The sequence below is a fragment of the Rhipicephalus microplus genome, chromosome 7, assembly GCF_043290135.1.
Source record: "Rhipicephalus microplus isolate Deutch F79 chromosome 7, USDA_Rmic, whole genome shotgun sequence".
Taxonomy (NCBI): domain Eukaryota; kingdom Metazoa; phylum Arthropoda; class Arachnida; order Ixodida; family Ixodidae; genus Rhipicephalus; species Rhipicephalus microplus.
Genome location: NC_134706.1, coordinates 139,203,701 through 139,223,027, shown reverse-complemented (window position 1 = coordinate 139,223,027; position 19,327 = coordinate 139,203,701). Strand labels below are relative to the sequence as shown.

Below are 19,327 nucleotides of genomic sequence, written 5' to 3'. Positions count from 1 at the left end.
CAAAACATTTTTTGCCGAGATATAGAATAGCCTCGCTGTCGAAATGAATGACCAGCGAAACATTGGTAATGAGAGAGCGATCGGTTTGACCAACCGGTACGAAAGTATTAAAGGTATTAGAAGTAGAGATAATGAATTTCCAAAAAGGCATTACGGCGGCTTTCACTAACGTCTCTCCTTGTTTTGTGTGTGCAGAGGTGGACGGCATCTCCCGGAAAAACGGATTCTACTGCTCAGACGTGAGTGGCGCGTTCTTTTTTTGTTTATTTCATTCAACATGTATAGGGGACGAACCCGAATGCGTTTAGAAAGCGCTACGCGGTTGCCGTAGACAGAAGTGTGTATATATATATATATATATATATATATATATATATATATATATATATATATATTAGTATTGTGTGGGGTGTATATAACAAGAGGCCACGTTTTCAGCGCGCCGTTCGGCGCCAATTTGGATATCGCCCGTACATTCCGGTGACGAATATCTCGAATTACGAGCAAGTTAAGTGATTTTTAAAAGATGTGTGTGGGATAAGTTGGCATCTGCTGCTGCAACACTTTAATACGAATATTTACGCTGAAGTCAATTAACGAAGTTAAACATGGAGGTAATTATTCTAGCCAATGTGATTTCAGATGCGGTCAAATCACTTTCCTCTCGATAATTGTGCGTAAGTAGGAGAAACGGTGTTGTCATATAATTCTGTTGCACTATCTATTGTAAAAAAAAAAAAACCTTTATGAAAACTCCGGTAGCGTCGCTGTATTCGCGCATTCAGCGTTGCCAGTGCTGTTGGTGGTTTACTTCTAACCCTTTGTTGCATGCTGTCCACTATAGTGGATTGATTTCTGTATTTTTCCAAACAGCTGTGGTGACTCTTAGTGGCGAATGTGCATACTGCAGATAAAGCGGACAAAAAGGACTTTCATTCGCCGCATTAGATGGCGCCATAGTGCGATGTTTTTTCTGCATGCACTCTTGTTTAAGATGACTCACTCGTTCTTTGACGGATAAGTCAAGTTCTCCTCCACGTTTTTTTCTTATAACACTTATAAAATTGCGATTTCGTATGTTTTATTGACTTCACGCGATAGAAGCATTCATAATTACGAGCCGTAAATAATGTGGCTTAGCAAAGCAAAGAATTTTTTTTTATAGCAATGTTTTAGTATGTCCACTCTGGTGAATACCATGCATGGTGGAAACGCAGCTGTGGTACCTCCGATACGTACATGTGGATAATGGTAACTAAAGGGGAGAAAAGGGGTTTTATTTCACCGCGGTAAACCGTGCTTTTTTCTGCGCTCTTGGTCAATTAAGGAGACTGCTACTTTGGCGGGTTTTTCAAGTTTTTCACTTTTTCTGCCTTATAACAGACGAAATTGTGACTCGGCATGCTTTATTGAATGTACGCCATAGAAGAAGCACTCTCAGCTACGAACTGTAAATATTGTGGCTTAAAGAAGTAAAAATCATTTTTCAAAATGAAACTTCAGACCCCCCCCCCCCCCCTTAGCCTCCCTCCACTAGAAAAAAAAAATCCTCGTTATTTTCCTGGTGGTACTGCAGCTAAGTTTTCGCATTAATTTGTTCGAGCAAGAGAGCGCTCGATGGCTGCAACAAAATTTTTACGCCTTTCGCTAACTAAACTTCTTGTGCATATTGTCCACTGTAGTGGACATTCTGTATCTTGTGAAATCAAGCTCTTGCTTCAACAATATTTCCCCGTGCGTTTTTCTGAATGCAAAGTAACAGAAAACGAAAAACAAGTGCGGTTTAGATGCGTGGGTTTCTGCCGTGCAACAAAGGGTTAAATATATTTCGAAAACTTGGTTCTAGGAATAGTGGAACATGTATGGAGCGTTATTAATACAGGCTGCTCGCAAAGTAGTTACGAAACCGTGACCACAGTATTGTTTTACTTTTAAGTGTCTTTTTAACTTCATTGCACCAATGCTTGACTTCAGGCAAAGCCTCCAGCATTGCTTCAGGATACGTGGCGTTAGCGCGAGGCTCCTCTCGTTGTTGCCTTTCTGCTAACCTTCTCGTCGATCGCTTGCTTGTTTGTTGATGTACCGTTTGTGCCAATCTGTTGTGGCCACAGTGTAAACGAGTCCATGAAGAGAGCTCGTCTGAGAAGAGAGGTCGTCGCGTGTCAGTCTTGCCTGACGACGACGACGTTTTTGGACCGCCGGAGAAAGAGGGAAAAAAAAGGAAGGGGGGCGCGTATCTACGTTAACGCTAAGGGTGGGGTTATTGAACCCTTCCCGTGCGTGCAGTTCGTGTGCTCGACTCGCGGGCCACTTAGCGTGCGCACAGCCCCTCTCCTCCTCTCTCCAATATCGTCGCCAGTCAATCAAGGAGACATCGGCGGCTGTGGGCAAGGAGGGAGTCATTGTTTCCGATCGAACCTTCCCCCTCTCTCGCCCTCTTACACCCCGAGACGAGGGACCGACGCTGTCAGCTGTGACGCCCCGGGGACCCGCTTTGAGCGGCCGGCCTTTGCTATGCGCTAGCCGGAAACGAGACTTGGAGCGGCCGCTGTCGCGAAGATGGAGTATGTAAGCCGGAATAGCAATTATCTTGGAATAGATTTGCAGCCAGTTTCCGTGAGGAAAAATGTCCTTGGAGCGAAACATTGACTGCAATTAGAAATCCTTCGTGCCTGTTCGTTGTCCTTTCTTTCGCGTTTTTTTTTGCAGAAGATTCACTAATAAACCAGACGTATAGTACGGTGCAAGCGTCACAGTCAAACCCGAATATGTCGAACTCGCCGGAATTTCTAATTATTTTTATATGTCGTATAATTCGTTATGAGCCTTTTGAAGATTTTTCTAAAGAATTCGAAGTCTAGCCCGAATTTCGGCGCGGAAGCGTGCTTCACCGCATTGCTTTGTGAAGTTTGCGAGAAAGGTAGCTTCTCGGTAAATCGCGGGGATGCTTTAAATGTTTCTATTGGATACAGGTTTCTAGTTGTAGGTGCACCTTTCTGAGGTTGGTAGGGGAGGTATATTCATGAAAATACTATAAGCAATGTTGCATAGAGAACTTCAACACGTTCATACACAGCTGCGCGCAGTCGCAGGTGCCGGTTACCTATAGCCTATAGTCCACCTTGGCCCTGATGTCGAAATGGATCAACATCGTGGTGTGGGCTTTTTCACATGTTGTGCCCAGTGGTGACCTCACTCTTCTCCACGTTACTGTTCTGATCATCGCTAACTTTGAGAATAGTCGGTTCTTCAGTTTCGCGGCGTCATAATCATCCTGACTATGCCCACTGCCGGGCAAAGACATCTCATATGATCCGCCAATCAACCTGGTCGTGTGCCTTCCGTTGCCACGTTATACTTGTGAACTTTTCAATATCATCGGCCTACCTAACTTTGTCTCCCCTTTGTGCGTTTTCCTTCTTTGGGAATCTAGTCGGTTATCCTTAATGAACAGTGGTTATCCAGCTTACGCGCTGCGTGCCCGGCCCATGTATGCCCATTTCTTATTCTTAATTTCAACCATGATATTCTTAACCGCGTTTTGTTCACTTACCCACCCTGCTCTCTTCATGTCTCTTAAAGTTAGACCTATCATTTTGCCTTCCATCGCTCGCTGTGTCCATCCTCAATTTCAGCGGAACTCTCATTGTAGGCCTTCTGGTTTCTGCTCCGTAAGCGACCATCGCTAACAGAAGCCGGAGAGTCGCGGAAAAGCCAACGAAAACCGCGCACTACGGGAATACGGGCGCGCGACGAAGTACTTTGGCAGTGGTTCTAAGAGGGAAAGGAAGAGAAAAGTGAGCCCCGTAACTGTCTGCACAACGGTGCAAAACCTCCACAGTAGCTCACAAGGGATGGGGGTGAGACGGAATTAAAAGGATAGGATTAGAGGTATATATATAGAGAAAGATGTGCTAAGCCAGTGAGTGAGGACATATCGAGGGGATAGGAGAGATGGGAAAGATGGAAACACGGTCACAGGAGTCCGAGGACGGGGCACCACTTGCGAGAGCTCTTGTCGGCGTCAGGAGATGGCGTAGTGCAAGTCCAGTAGGTCAGAGCTACGCTGTCGTCAGGGATCGGCGTCAGGAGATGACGTAGGGCCAGGCCAGTCGGACAGAGCTACGCTGACGTTGGCGATTGCGAGGGCACAACCCAACCGGTCGGCACGGAATCCAGCGAACGAGTCATGGCGACAGGGAGGTTCCGTGCGCTTCGAGAGGCGAGGAGGTCGAGGGGTCGAGAACAGTGTTTTTTGAAAATATCCTACGTCAAGGTCAGAATTGTCCAATTTTACCCTGCACAACTTATTTATTACACTATATATAGACGAGAGCACGCCTATTTCGCACCCGGGCGCTCCCAGAGGCGCCATAATTTGTTTGGAACTGCCACGTTGCGCCTCGTTAGCATGACAATTAAGCAGTGACTCTGAGAGTTTAAAAAGCAAAAAAAGTGCCTGTTCACGCGTCGCCCGGTAATAAAATTATATCTGGTTACCACTGCGCTGTCACCTGATGCGACAACAACCAGCGCAAGAGGAACAGATTGCGGAGCTTCTGCTTGTGAAGTTCACAGCGCATCGCGGGAATCGTGCCGGTGCGGTGTTTTGCGATGGCACAGATTTCCGTCCACAACGAAAAATGCCGAGATCCGCCGCCTTGGGATATCAGCAGGAAAAACAACGAGCCCAGTGAAGTGTACAAGTAAGTATACTTATTGCGCGACTCCCGCTGTTTCACTTTACGGCAGCGATTTGCGTGCACTGCGCCTGTAGTATGTGGCAGAAAACTATTGCCGTACTCTTTCGCAGGTCGCATGTCAATAATAGGATAGTCGTATTACGACTCGTGCGTGGATGCACACACCGTGCATGTTTAGTGCAACTGTAACGGCCTATACTATCGCGATGCAAAGAGATGAGAAGAGCGTGAAAATCGTGGCTTTCGACTCGGTCAAACTGCGACATGCCTTGAATTTCCCTAGGCGAATCTACATGCGCTTTCGGCCGGCGTCACCGTAGCATTTTAATATCTTGTTCCGGCTGGCACTTTTGCACCGCGTGTGTGTTCCGAGTGCCCGACAGGACTGGCAATTGATGCACATGCGGGGCATGAGCGTAAGTTGGAGCCAGATTTTAGCGCTACGTTGACACCGACTGACAGCACAAATTATACCTCATCACAGACAAGGCACGCCGCAGTTAATTTCAGTCGGACTATGCGTAGCTGATGAAGTTGCTTCCGCAGTCTGCAATGCACGTGCTGCATACATTCCGGACTGTCGAGGAAGGTGTCCTCGACGTTTCACATGAAATCAGCACCATTTCAGCAAAGAAACAGCGCAAAACATGCTTACAGCCGGACTCGGGTTGTGAAGTTTCGCGTTTGATTTGCAAAGCGTCTGCTCTGCAAGGCAGTTGAGGGTTTTGCTTCGCCACGCTTGCAACAGATGGCGCCACGCGTTTTTCAACAAGGCAGCAAGCACTGAGCTCGCTGTTACAGTGTACACTCTATCGTTGTGTTCTGGTGCAAAACATATTCAAAGGGCGCTTTCCTTCTCCTCTTCCGCCTTCATTTTTTGCTGTATAGCAAACCGGATGCTGCAACTCTGATTGACCTCCCGGCCTTTCTATCAATTTATTCTTTTTATTACCCTGAGTTTTACCCTACACCTCAAAACAGCGCCGTGTAACCCTACGCAACTTCCATTACCTTACATTTTACCCTACACCAAGAGGTAGCGGCGTGTAACAATGATAACGTACAGATAACGTACTCTCTGGCGTTCAGGCGTATGCGGTGCTACGGCCCGCCTATGACCGTGCGACGAGGACATCTGATGACGCCGTCACTTGACATCACATTGTGATTCCACGATGACGTCACAATGACTTCATGATGACTGGTGATACGACACTCCACAATGACAGCATGAAGCTGCGTCGTTATATCGTAATTTTTAGCAACACTTGCGTCGATGACGACTCTCACTTTTCGTGTGAGTCGTGTAAAGCGTTCGCCTCAACAACTGAAGCCGGCCAGTTTCAGAATTTAAAAGCCGCTTAAGATTCCGAGGGAGAAAGAAATTGGCACATCCCGCGTAATGTGGGAATCGGTGATATGCGAAGCACAAATGAGGAAGCTTGATAAGTCAGCGCAACACTACGAGGCGGACGTAAATTATGCCGTACATGACTTCCATGCCATGATTATTGTGTTTGCATGCGTCATTTACCTTCGTCGTGTGTTCACGTGACGTGATACCAAATTTAGTATCACGTGACGTGCTATGTGGAGCTAGCGAAAAGGCGGTGAGCACGCTATGAGCGTAACATATAGTCATGTTTTACATCGCACGCATGTCATGACTACCATGCTTGGACGTGTAATTTACCTTCGTCGTCTATTCACGTCACACGATACCAAATGTGGTATATGGTGAGATGGCGAAACGGCCGCAAGCGCGATATGAGCGTAGCATGTAGCCCTGTTTTACATGAAACGCATATCCTGATTGTCATGTTTAGATGTGTCATTTACCTTCGTCGTGTATTCACGTCACCCGATACCAAATTTGGTATATGTGGAGCTAGCAAAATACCGCGAGCGCACCATGAGCGTGGCGTAAAGTCATGACTAGTCATAACATGAAAAGCATGACATGCATGTCACGATATCCACGTTAGGTTCTGTCACTTATGTTCGTCATGCAGTGATGTCATACCATACCAGTTTTGCGAAATGTCATTTGAACGAAACCACCGCAAGAGCAGCAAGACCATAATATGTAAATCATGACATTAGTGACGTACATGTCATGATTTTGGATGGGTGGGTGGGTGGACAGATGGGTGGGTGGTTGAATGGATCTATACATCCACAGCAACTGTTGCCTAAGAAAACAGGGTGTAGTTGGCTTGTAGTGACTTCAATTCTCGAAAGCATGAAGCTTATACTACAGTTTCAGGGACCAGCTTGGACGCACAATCAATAGACAGTATAGAACTCGCGAGAGACGTCCGTCAGCGCCTCATTTGTTTCTTTATTATTTTTTTGTATCGTTGTGATGAGCGAAGAAAACGACAACGCCGGAAGTGCGGGGCAAGGCGCGTTTAATGTGCGCGTGACTGTCAGCGAATCAGCTGATGACCAGTGGTGGCCCATAGAGGTGGCGTGCCACGATTGGGCCAGGGGCGACCATCACGTGGCAGTGGGCTTTGTGGCTGGGGACGAGCCGAAGCAGCGGCAGACGGGAGACAGCGGGCCGAAGCGTCGGACGCAGGTGATCCAGGTTCCGGCCAGGGAACGCGGCCGTCCACGCTGCTGTCGTCCAGCTACCAGCTGGGGCGGCGTTGCCGGCACGAGTACTGCATCTCGGGGCGCGGCCTGGCCTGCTGTTCTCTTCCTTGCCGAGGGCATCGCGGATCTCGGCGAGGCGTCTCCATGGTCAGCCGTTCGACACAGCGATGAACGTGGCCTGGCTAATGGTCACGGATGCGTCGAGCATCGCGTCTCGGCGCACGCTCTTCGCTGGACGGGCTGGCCATGCCCCGCATGGAGCATCGCGTCTCCGATGCGGGTTGACTGCTCCGTGGCCGCACCCATGCCATCAAGCGCCGGTGTCACGAGAGCGTCGCACTTCGGCAAGGGACGAGCGAGATGTTCTGCCGGGCGAGACGCGGGAGTGCGCACAGAGGAGCACGGAGCCGGGTGAGGATTCAGGGTGGCCGAGGATTCAGATGCCAGGGGAGAGACTGGCTGAATCTAGGATCGCCGAGCGGTGCCGAGCGACGGGCCAGACTCGGACGTGGGCCACGAGCTCATGAGCTGCAGGGTGCACCCGAGGGTACCTGGCGGTGCCCTGGCCAAGAAGGAACGTGCGGAAAAGAGAGCTCGAGGATGGAGGCCACGAAGGCAGACGAAGCAGTGCGCCGCTCGAGCTGGACGAGTTCCTGGGAGCGTTCCTGAGCCGGACGTGGGACCCGTACGTGTCGGCCAGGTCGAGCTCCGGCGTGTTCGTTCGGGGTCGAGTCCGCCGGCCTGTTCAAGGTGCAAGGACGGGGCCTGCTGAACGGCTCCTGCCTGGGTGCAGTGGCCGGGAGCAGGTTCGTGGCGAGGCCTACCGGGCGTGGTCCTCGTGAGCCGGGGCCTGACCCTGAACCTCAGGAGTTGCGACCCTGACTGCTGGCCGCGACGTCTGACTAAACGGCGCTGCACACGGTAGCGCATCCGTGTGCCGTAAGCCGTTCCAGCCGCTCCAGCCGTGCCACCTTTGCCCTCGCGCACGTCGACAATCGCATCATGTCGGGACGACGGGGACACAAACTGTGAGGCAGCGTTTTTCTCTTGCGAACTGAGAACTCTACGCGCTGGACTCGGAGTAAGCGTAGCCGCGAGCTCTCCGCATGCTAGAGGTCTGACTCTCGTACATGTTGCGTGACGCGTGGCGTGTAGTGTTGGACATATAGTTTTATTTTCACCTGCCACTTCGTTCTCTAGTGTATAATATAACGCTTCTTTTGTTCGCATCCATTGTTGATGTGAATCCTTTCTCGTCCGCTATCAACAAACACAGTGACGAACGTCCGTTAACCATCACAATAAATGGCGAGCCTGCCAGGATTAAGCTCTCGCGTTACATCTGAGAGCCTCACGTTGTTTGTGTGTGGCGGACGAGAATGGACGACAAGAGAAAGCTAGTTGAGCTAGGGAAGGAGATGGAACTGAGTGGAGAGGCTTTGCTGGCATGGGTGAGCGCGGAGGAAAAAGAAATGAGGGACCAGAGAGCTCGGAAAACGAGGCCCGAGGCCGCGCTGGTCCAGGCTTCTCCGCCACCACTGCTCGAGAGTCGTGAGTCCACGGGACTGTTCTTCCTCATCACTGTGTATTGTGGGAAAAGTTGTTTGACTGAAACAACTTTCTTGTGCGGGGGGTTATTGTGATGAGCGAAGAAAACGACAACGCCGGAAGTGCGGGGCAAGGCGCGTTTAATGTGCGCGTGACTGTCAGCGAATCAGCTGATGACCAGTGGTGGCCCATAGAGGTGGCGTGCCACGATTGGGCCACGGGCGACCATCACGTGGCAGTGGGCTTTGTGGCTGGGGACGAGCCGAAGCAGCGGCAGACGGGAGACAGCGGGCCGAAGCGTCGGACGCAGGTGATCCAGGTTCCGGCCAGGGAACGCGGCCGTCCACGCTGCTGTCGTCCAGCTACCAGCTGGACGTGGCCCACGTCCGAGTCTGGCCCGTCGCTCGGCACCGCTCGGCGATCCTAGATTCAGCCAGCAACTCCCCTGGCATCTGAATCCTTGGCCACCCTGAACCTCGCCCGGCTCCATGGTCCTCCGTACACACGCCCGCGTCTCGCCCGGCAGAACATCTCGCTCGTCCCTTGCCGAAGTGCGACGCTCTGGTGACACTGGCGCTTGATGACGTAGGTGCGACTACGGAGCAGTCAACCCGCATAGGAGACGCGATGCTCCATGCGGGGAATAGCCAGCCCGTCCAGCGAAGAGCGTGCGCCGAGACGCGATGCTCGACGCAACCGTGACCATTAGCCAGGCCACGTTCATCGCTGTGTTCAACGGCTGACCGCGGAGACGCCTCGCCGAGATCCGCGATGCCCTCGGCAAGGAAGAGAACAACAGCAGGCCAGGCCGCGCCCCGAGATGCAGCACTCGTGCCGGCAATGCCGCCCCAGCTGGTGGATGGACGGCAGCAGCGTGGACGGCCGCGTTCCCTGGCCAGGACCTCGATCGCCTGCGTCCGACGCTTCGGCCCGCTGTCTCCCGTCTGCCGCTGCTCCGGCTCGTCCTCTTCAGTTCTGGTTTGATGCTCCTCGGCGTCTTCAAGTCCTTTCCTTACAATCGTGCAATCTGTGCCGCCCGTAATCTCGTCACCGCGCTCGCATATTGACCCGAAACAATCATACTGCGGCGAGGAATATTAATGAACAGTAGCGGATCTCGCTCGACACTTCGATCGCGGCGACACAATTTCCCGCTGCGTGTCTAATTATTTCGCTGTCTCCACCAACCAGATGCCCTTACGGTCAAAGCGCTCGTAGTCGGCGTATAGGCGTTGATATATACGCACATTTGGTCATTTTTCTTGTTTTTAACTACGCCTTGATTCCTCCGCTTACATTTTGCAATGGCGCATGATATAACGCAAATATGTTCCAAAAGTGCACTGCTACTCCCATATGCCCCTCTAAATGTCTGCTAGAAGGACGTTTTTGTTGCTGTAATCCGACTCGTCGCGATGGATACGAACCACGATATTCCATACCAGCCTTTTACAGAGACACGTTTATCTTGGACTGGGCGGCCTCCGCTCTGTTTGGTGCAGTGCACTGAGGATGCCACCCACATAGATGGCGAAGCGTCTATGTAACTTTTCTTATATATTTTTTCACTCAATTCGCAGCAAATATCTCAATTCGATAGCGCTAAAGAGCTGCTCGTTTCGCAGAAATTCTGGTGTCGGCGTCGTTCGTTGTGGACAAAAAATCACCTCATGCATGGTCGAAAAATCGATATCGATGCAAATAAATCTATAAAAAAATCCTGGGTCAGGAGTGGGGATCGAACTGGGGTTGTTCGTGTCCGAGTCGGAATCTAGCCCGGGTCGTTTTCGTGGCAAGCGGATGTTCTACCACGTGGCCACGCCTCTGCTTGTGAATACAGTAAAAAAAAAAAAAAAAAAAAACTTCCTCTGCTTGGAAATGCAATGAAAGTAACACCCATACTTTACGAACACACGTTTCTTGTATACATGCTTCGCAATACAACATAACATTGCAGTAATAATGCGTGGTACAAGCGCCCATTGCAATCGGGCGTAAGAACATGCGGTTATCATAATGACCTCATGTTCAGAGCCGGTAACCCATTAAAAAAGGCACTACGTTACTGCACCTGTTTTCTTAAGGCCACGTAGTGGGTGCATAGCAAGTTCGAAGAGGTTTCATGCACTAAGTGCTTAAAGTACGCATTAAGAACAGGATACCGCTATCACGTTCAACTCCTAAAGGCGGAGCTTTAGGGTATCCTACTAATTTTTAGAATCGTGTATACAATGTCTGATTTATGAAAGCATGGGTCGATACCGTAAGCAGTGGAGCCGAACAGTGGTAAGATTCACTGCCAGCACGAACGCTGTCATCTATCAAAATAACCTGGTGATTGAGATGTCTAGCTTATTTTTTTGTGTTTGGATGAGGATTACTGAATGAAACCATTGCGTTCCGTGACGCCTGAAAGCAGATAATTTCAGGTAGCTCGTGAATTGGTAAATAGTAATTGAAATAGCCTCACATTAATTTATTCGAAATGAATACGGGGGTCATCTTTGCGGGATAGGTGCACAATGTGGTCACGAGGCACGCTGTGAAATGAGAGAACGCAGATTAATTTGACCATTTGATAATTTTGACCATTTGGAGTTATTTTGCGTGCATGCAAGTTTTGGTACGCGACAGTGTTCGGCCGCAGTATCTTCTAGCCGACACAGTACCTCTGTAATGAGTAGAACACCCTGGCTTCTGAACAGCCATGGTGAGTTCCATAAATTTCGCACTAGTGTTCTGGCAAAATGTTTCGTACTTTAGGGATAGCTTATTGGCAAGAGAAAGATTGATTCTACTTGAAACCATTGAGGTTGATTATGCGTGGGTGCACAGTCTAATTGCGTTTATTGTCTGAATCTGCTGAAAAAAATAAATATTCCTTAGAAGCTTTGGCCAAACTAAAATTGGTGGAATTAAGGATTAATACATGCCGAAATATCGTTAGATGTCACAATCGCTTCTGTTAGACACATGGGTGTACAGTCATCCTAGTGGCAGTTTTTTCTTCATCAATTTTAATGCTAATCTCAATATTTGTATACTATTACGAAAATATTTCCTCTTTATGTTTTTTTTTGCTTTACGATGACGAGAAATTTGCGCTTGTCTGAAGTACCTGTCCCGCGTAGTACGTAGTCGTATACACCAAAGGACCGCTGTCAGATTCTGCAAATATTTAAATGCTTTCTTATAAGCATCCGTGTGATACATGTAATTAGATTCATCATGTTGGCTTTTGTTGAGATATACTGGCGCGTGCTGTAACGTAAGTGTGGCCGAACTGATGTGTGCGAAATTGGCAGCTTCGAGAATATTGAATAAGAATCTGATACATTTGATTCTAAGCTTTTCTTATGGCGTCATTGTATCTGAACAGGTGTTTCGATTTGTTGCGCAAAAGGAAAAAGAAAGGCAATGCGCAGCACTTATGCCAGGCGTTTGAAACAAATGATACTGCTGTCAGAAATCAATTTTTTCACGGTCCTTTGGTAGACAGCCTTCCATATTTGGCTATCGCTGTTAATGTTTGCAGCGGATGCGAATTCGCTTCCACAAACATTGCAGTAAGCATCTGCAACGGAAACCATCGTGATGTTTACCAACCTATTGACGATTTCTTCTATGCTGCGTACACGTTTCTGCGCAGCCCAGATCGTGCGCCTATTTCGGAGAAGCGATCGAGGAATGCAACCGTGATTTGGTTTGACGGCCGCCATGACGGCCAAGTTCTTTCTTCGTCGCGCGTCGTCTGCTTTTCGCGCGATCTCGTAGCAGACGACGCGCGCAGTCGTCATAAATCACGTGACGCACCCGAGCCAGTCCGATGGTGGCGGCGCGGCGCGTTATTTTTACGTACTACTTTCGCGCGCCAGCGGCGTTCGCAGACGGCGGCTCGCGTGCGCGTTTGCTCGCCGCTAGCGAGCCAAGTTTGACGTCCGAGTCGTCGTGTGTGTGCGTGCGTGCTTGTGTCGTCGACGTTGACCACGTCGTCGTCGTCGGAGGGGCGGCGTAGAAGCAGCAGCAGCTGACCAGCGCGTGACCGACCTAGCGACAACCGCCGTGTGCCGTTTGCGAGATTGTGTTGTGAGCGGTTTTCTAAGAGTGTTTCTATCAAACACAACTTGTGGAACGTTTGGAATGGTGCTGTTGTGCGCGTGATTTCGACTGCTTCGACGTCCTCTACCACAACAGGCCTCACGAAAGGCGGGGAGTCCGAAGTCGACGCGTGCGGACTCATCGATGAAGGAGAAATCTTCCAAGGTAAACGAGGGGGGGACATTCCGGATTTCCGGTTGGACTGCGTTACAACTCTTTGAAAACCAGTGCGCCCCCTCAGTGGTTCGCCGAATTAGCGTCCAGCACAAGACGCGCTGGTGCCGTATGCGATGTAGTGGCGGATTTCGGGTTTTGCGGGACGAGTTTCCGTGTGGAAAATATTCTCCGCCGCCGCAGCAGCAGCTGGTCCCAAATGCGCCTGCTCAGCGGGCGATCTTTTCTTGTCGGTACTCTTGCAAGTTCCATTGCAACGTTAGGAAGCATCCGCACTGTCAGATTCTCAGCTTGCTACTTCGTAGGAAGTTCCTGAGCGTCGCTGTGTGTAAAGTTGTGTAAGGTTTCAAAAAACGGAATTTCTCCGTGCAGTCAAATTGGCGATGTCGTCAGTGTGCGTATTTAAGATGCCACGTATCGCATATTCCACATTTCCTTCACTGCGAACAACTGTTTTTGTTATCCACGATTGGTATTGAAACTACCAGCATGGTTCGTCGCCTTTCTCTTAGTGAGAAATTTTTTGTGCAGTGAAAAAATGTCAGCACATTTTATCATAGCACCTTGAGTTGTTTGGCGATAACACCGACGCTACAAGATGATCTACAAATCAATCGGCGATTCATCTCTCTTCCTCGTTTAATTTCGTAGTTTGTGTGTGTGTGTGTGTGTGTGTGTGTGTCTGTGTGTGTGTGTGTGTGTGTGTGTGTGTGTGTACTCTGTACACCAATAACTGTGAGCAGTTATCAAACGTCTGAATGACTTGTCGTTAGACCGTCGTTACAATAGCGCGATTTCGCAATGCCGTCAATATTCTTTGCGCGATATCTCATTTCCTCCAGTGAGAGATACGAGGTGCGTATCGAATTCAGTAAACTGTGCCGCTAAGGTATAGACCCGGACGTAGATAATAAATCTATATCGTTGCGGAGACTGTCTCAACGTTCTTTATTATTTCTGCCGCATTGTTCCGCGACGTGTGTTCTATCTGACCCAATTAGACGGGTCGTGTCCGATGACACGTGATGGGTGTACGGCTAGCTGGGCCCGGTGAAGCAGCGCCGCGCATTCGACGGGTCACTTATCATACGACGCATTGAAGGATGGCGCCCGTGTTGACTAGCGAGCGTTAATGACTGTCTCGAAACACTAGCACGGTGCGTAGAAAACGAACTCGCGAGTGCGTGAGGCACTCGCGAGTCCTTATTGTTCCAAATGCCAAATATCTGTGTGGAAATTTGTTCTTTGAACATTTATGTTGTCTTAAGAACAATGCTGTCGCGTTAATATTGATTTATAACTGAACGCCTCAGTGCTGATATCGTGCGTGGACGGCAGGATGAGAAAAAAGGGAGGGGCAATATGAGTAACCTCAATATATTCACTTTTATATCGCTGTAGGAGGGGGTTACTGCCCTGCGTGCACCACCCATGTTTGTCTAGTCCACGCTGCTGCCGTCATATATACCCCGTCATGCAACGTCTGTCACTCTCCATTCCATCACACGCTGTCTGTGTGTACGGCGCTATATCCCCCATCTGTTCTCGCGAAGGTCGTTGACAGTCGTTGCCCGGCGAGATTAGCATTTGGAGAAAGCATTGTCATTGACAGCAGTCGCACATGTGCCAACCCTTTCTGCACATCCCATCTCCGCGGTCAGTAACGCCATCCCTCTATATTAGTTAGGCAAGCGCGCTTCCTGCATCCGTGGGGCTGACCAAACCAATGAGCATTAGGGCCACGAAGTGTGTTGAAACCCATTGGGGATTGAGTGTCGCAACAAGAACAAAAAAAATCCCGAAACTGCAACGGTGCTGCCATACTTAATTGCTTGTGCAGCACATGCGACAGCTCGCTGTGCTGCGTCGTATTCGAAAGACGCCCTTACTTTAGTTTTACTTCGCGAGCGAGAGACTTGCCACTTGACCCCGTTCATTCCGTCATCGTCCTGAAATTCGGTGAATAATAGCGTACACAAAACCAGAGCGGCAAGAGCTTCGGGCAAGTGCTAGTTGGGTATGGTGATTTTTGTTTTTTCAGCCGCCTTGATAAATAGGATGGCAGGTTTCGGGATCATTTTGGGTGGTTTAGGTCCCAAAACGACGATATGAGTTAAGCAAGGTGCCGCATTAAAAATATTTGGAAATTGTAACTGTGCACCTGTGTTTATTCGATCTGAATCTAAGCACGAGGGCCTCTAGCCCCATTGAAAATGCGTCCGCCGCAACCGGAATTCAGTTCCGCGACTTTGGGGTACAACCGCTGGACCACCGCGACAGGTCTTGGCAGCTTTCGATCGGGGCGACTGTGTACGATTGATGACTCGGAGGTCGCGGGGGAGAAGTGATCCTAAATAGGGAAAAAATGAAAAGAAATGTGAACCCCGCTACTGTCTGCAGCAAAGTGCAACCCCTCAGCAGCAGTGGTTGACAAGGCAAGGGATTGAAAAAAAGAGAAGTAAACTTTGAGAAGAAAATAAAAGATTGGGAGACGGTCAAAGAAGTCCGTGGACGGGGCCCCGATGCGAGAGTGGTCGTCGGTGCGAGGACATCGCGGAATGGACAGCCGTCGTCCACGAAATCCACCGAGCGTCTCTGGATCGTCGGGGAGTCGATTCTTGCGGCCGCACTTTCAATGGAGTGGGAAATAAATGCTCGAGTTCCGTGTTCGCGGATTTGGGTGCCCGCGAAAGAGCCCAGGATGTCGATGTTTCCGGAGCCCTTCACTGCGGTGCCTCTCATAATCATACCGTGGGTTTCGGGTGCTAAGCCCCAACAATTGTTATTTCGATGGGAACGAAACTCAAGAGCCTCCGTACCCTTAAGTGCACTTTTAAAGAACCTCGGGGGGGGGGGGGGGGTGCTAAGTTATTCGTAGAGTTCCCGTGACTTCATGTTTCGTAGTCTTGGCACGTTGGTGGGCCGATCGTAGCACGTTGTGGCTGCCGTTCCAACGCACCATGCGCACGCTCCTCACTGGATTCAACACGAAGCGCACTTCAAGGTTGGGATATTTTGTAGCCGGTCCTTGCGAGCCGGTCCTTAGCATCGTGGATTGCAGTGTATTATCTTCATCTAAGACAGCCGACCCGTACACTGTGACAGTTCAGTATTGTGACTCTATATGGACATGCGCGCTACACACTGCCATGCGTGCCAGCGTATTACTTTACCTCACTTTTCTTCTCTATTATTTTCCAGCCATCCCCCACGTAAGCTAGCGAACCTGGTTCAATCTGGTTGACCTCCCAGATTTTTCTTTGCTTCTTTCCCGCTCTCTTGGCACGTCAAACCTTGAAAACTGTCAAAATATCTACCATTTTTTTCATGATGGAGTTAGCTACGAAATACTTTGTTTTCGTGTGATGAAAGAGCTCCGAAGAATCTCGATATAAAGGCTTCACATAATAACGCTGCCTTAATAGCGTGCCGTATGAGTGCCTGGGACGTCTTTACGCGAACTTGCAGCTGTTTCGTGCAAGCAGTTGGCCATGCGTTGTAGTGGTTCGCTATCTTCATGAATGCATGTGGCATCCCTTTTCAGTTGAGCCGAAGCTGCGGCTGCATTCGTTCTCCGATCTCGAAAGGGAGGGCGAGAGAAGGCGAAAGGCAGGGAGGTTAACCAGAGGAGCGTACGTTTTGCTACCCCTGCACTGGTGATAGGGGGATGGGATGGGGATTAAAAAGAGAAAGAGAGCACTTCACGCACAAAGATGCACAGTCAGTGTGTCGCTGAGGCTGGAAAATTCTCTGACCACATGATTTCAGCATTCAGGCATGCGACAGGAAAATTGCGGCCTTGGAGGGGACCGTGGGTTGTTTCATTGTCGAAACGCGACGACGATACAGATGCAATTAAGACGGACGTGATACGAGCTGTCATTATAAGATGTGTTTTTAAACGAGAAAGAAGGGGCCTGGCTTGATTCGATACTTTAAGCTTTCATTTCGTTTGACAGATTTTTCAGCAGCGAATTCGAAATCTCTCCAGTCTGCTTGCTGGAGGTGTCGACGGATGATTTTTCCGATACATTTATTGGGTACAGTCATTCGAGACGGCGACCAATACAACGTATCTTGTTCCTTTGAGCAGCCTTAACCGTACATATTGCAAGATATGTACTTTAATATACTCGGTGTTGGTCCAATATTCTTCAAAAATCACAAAGGAGGTATCTGCGTGCTACCTCCGGCGTTGCATTCTTGTGGCAGAAGGCATCCTCAGATGGGTACAGCTATTATTCAGGGCAGTAAATATAGAAATTAATGCAACTTTTTAACCAGTGGTAACAGCTGATCCTAGGAATAGTTTATAGCCACTTTAAAATTTTGGAAAAGGGGCCACTGGTAATCACCGCGGAGCGATGCAATGAGCGTAATTTAGCTGGCGAAACCGAAACCGACGCACCAAACAGCGCATCCACCATTCACTTCGACAAGACTCTCAGTGACGACACTGTCTCTTTCGCATTGGGGGAGAAGAATAAGCGAACATCGATAAGCGGCCTCTAAGCGAAGTGTCTAAATTGACAGTTCGTTACGGTGAGGGAAACACTGCCACAGGAAGGCAACGCCTCAAGTAGGACTCGGATACCTCCTTTCTGTGATCTTTAAAGAATAATGAACACATTTCTTGAAACATCTTGTATATTTGACTGCCATTTTCGACTTTTCCGTCAGAGCTGCTCGGGCGCACTTGCCAGAAAAGGAAGGTTGGAGAATGGGGTTTGGTTCGTTGCGTGGTCCAACCCTTTGGAAAATTCTCAATCTTGCATGTGTATATGCAGATGTGCCCGTTGACCTTTCTTTGGGAGAGAGGGATGCACAGGTGTACAAGTGTATCGCTGGCTTGGGCAGTTCGTCTTTGTTCTACGCAATTTCCCATCGTAGATTGTGCATCTCGTGTGCGGGGTATGGCTTATATTATATGGCTTGAGCGTAAATTGGCCCTGTAAAGTAGTCTCCCCAACCGGTTTGCTAAATTACTCCTTCGACGACGATGACAATGTTCTACCAACTAGCTACAATTAGCTTTCTGTGTTCTGACGCATGAATTTCTTTATTTTCAGGTTTGAGGTAGCCGGTCGTAGGCCGCACTGCATGAAATTGTTGGTGCAGCGCGTCCCAAAATCGAGGGACTCGATCACTCAGCGCTCATCTTATCCTACTTTCCTCGTCGTGGTCGTTTCTCGAATCGGGGGCGGTCTTATTTCTTTTTTCTGTGGGCCTTCGCTCGCCCCTTGCGTGCGCATAGACGCGGCCCCCTTCTTTTCTGGCCCGTCCGGAGCGACTCTTCTTCACCGCCGATGGACGACGCTTGGCGAAGCTCGCGCCGCCGGCCTAGTTTTCCTACCGCGGCTGCTTGCTTGCTTGCTACCGCGCGGGCGACTTGAGTTGGCGCCAAGTAGGCAGCCTTCGCAAACACGCTCAACCGCTTGACAGGGGCGGTGGGCGCGTTTGTGCGAAGGCTTTCCCCGTAGACCCAGACATCCAAAGCGAATCAGCGTCCGAGTGACGTCGTAAGTAAACGCGGCAGAGGCAGTGCTTGCCGATGTTTAACAAGGTGCATACCGTCCACTGCGTGCGTAATAGTCACTTGACGACTCCTAACCCGAAGGTTGCGGGATCGAATCCCGTCCATGGCGGTCGCATTTTCGATTAGGCGTAGTGGTAGGAGGCCGCGTACTTAGGTGTATGTGCTCGTTACATTAACGTCCAAATTTTCTTAGCCCTGCACCACATCATCTCTCATAATCATATCGTGGTTTTGGGACGTAAAACTCCGGCAATTATATATATCTTAAATAGTGATGCGCTAGTTTTTTTTTTTTTAGTTTCGGAACTAAGCGCGTCCGTAAGATCGTGACTTAGTAAAAAAAAAAAAGCAAGAACACCGTAAACAAGGAGATCCTTATAATGAGGGAGCCACAAAGAATATCGTTTGACGTTGTACGGCACATTCGAATAACCGTATGCACTTCGGGAAAATGGTCGTGTACAATGAATATCGTGGGCGCAGCTCTCCTGCACTCTAGCAGTCGTGGGTAAACTCGCCAGAATGCGCTGTATAAACCATCGTTTTGGAGCCGGTACTGTTGAGTCGCGACAGCCGTATAGGTGCCGTCAGTCAGTGCGTGTTAGAGGGCTCGGCCTGTGTGGCATCGCTTCGCCTTTGGCGTAATCGGTTGCAACTTCGCGCACTGTGT

General features: G+C 49.5%; 1 protein-coding gene across 8 annotated transcripts in view; it reads left to right on the top strand.

The window, feature by feature from the left end:
• The window catches only part of LOC119179739 (rab11 family-interacting protein 4A), a 259,471-nt gene that overhangs the window by 155,665 nt on the left and 84,479 nt on the right, over window positions 1–19,327 (top strand). For 6 of the 8 annotated variants that reach the window (XM_037430860.2, XM_075869784.1, XM_037430859.2 and 3 more), the window contains one exon: window positions 196–239. In XM_037430860.2, coding sequence (XP_037286757.2) covers window positions 196–239 — 44 coding nt within the window. Of the gene's footprint in view, window positions 1–195; window positions 240–12,730; window positions 13,113–19,327 lie in introns of those variants that run through there. The other 2 variants (XM_037430862.2, XM_037430863.2) reach the window with 2 other exon arrangements.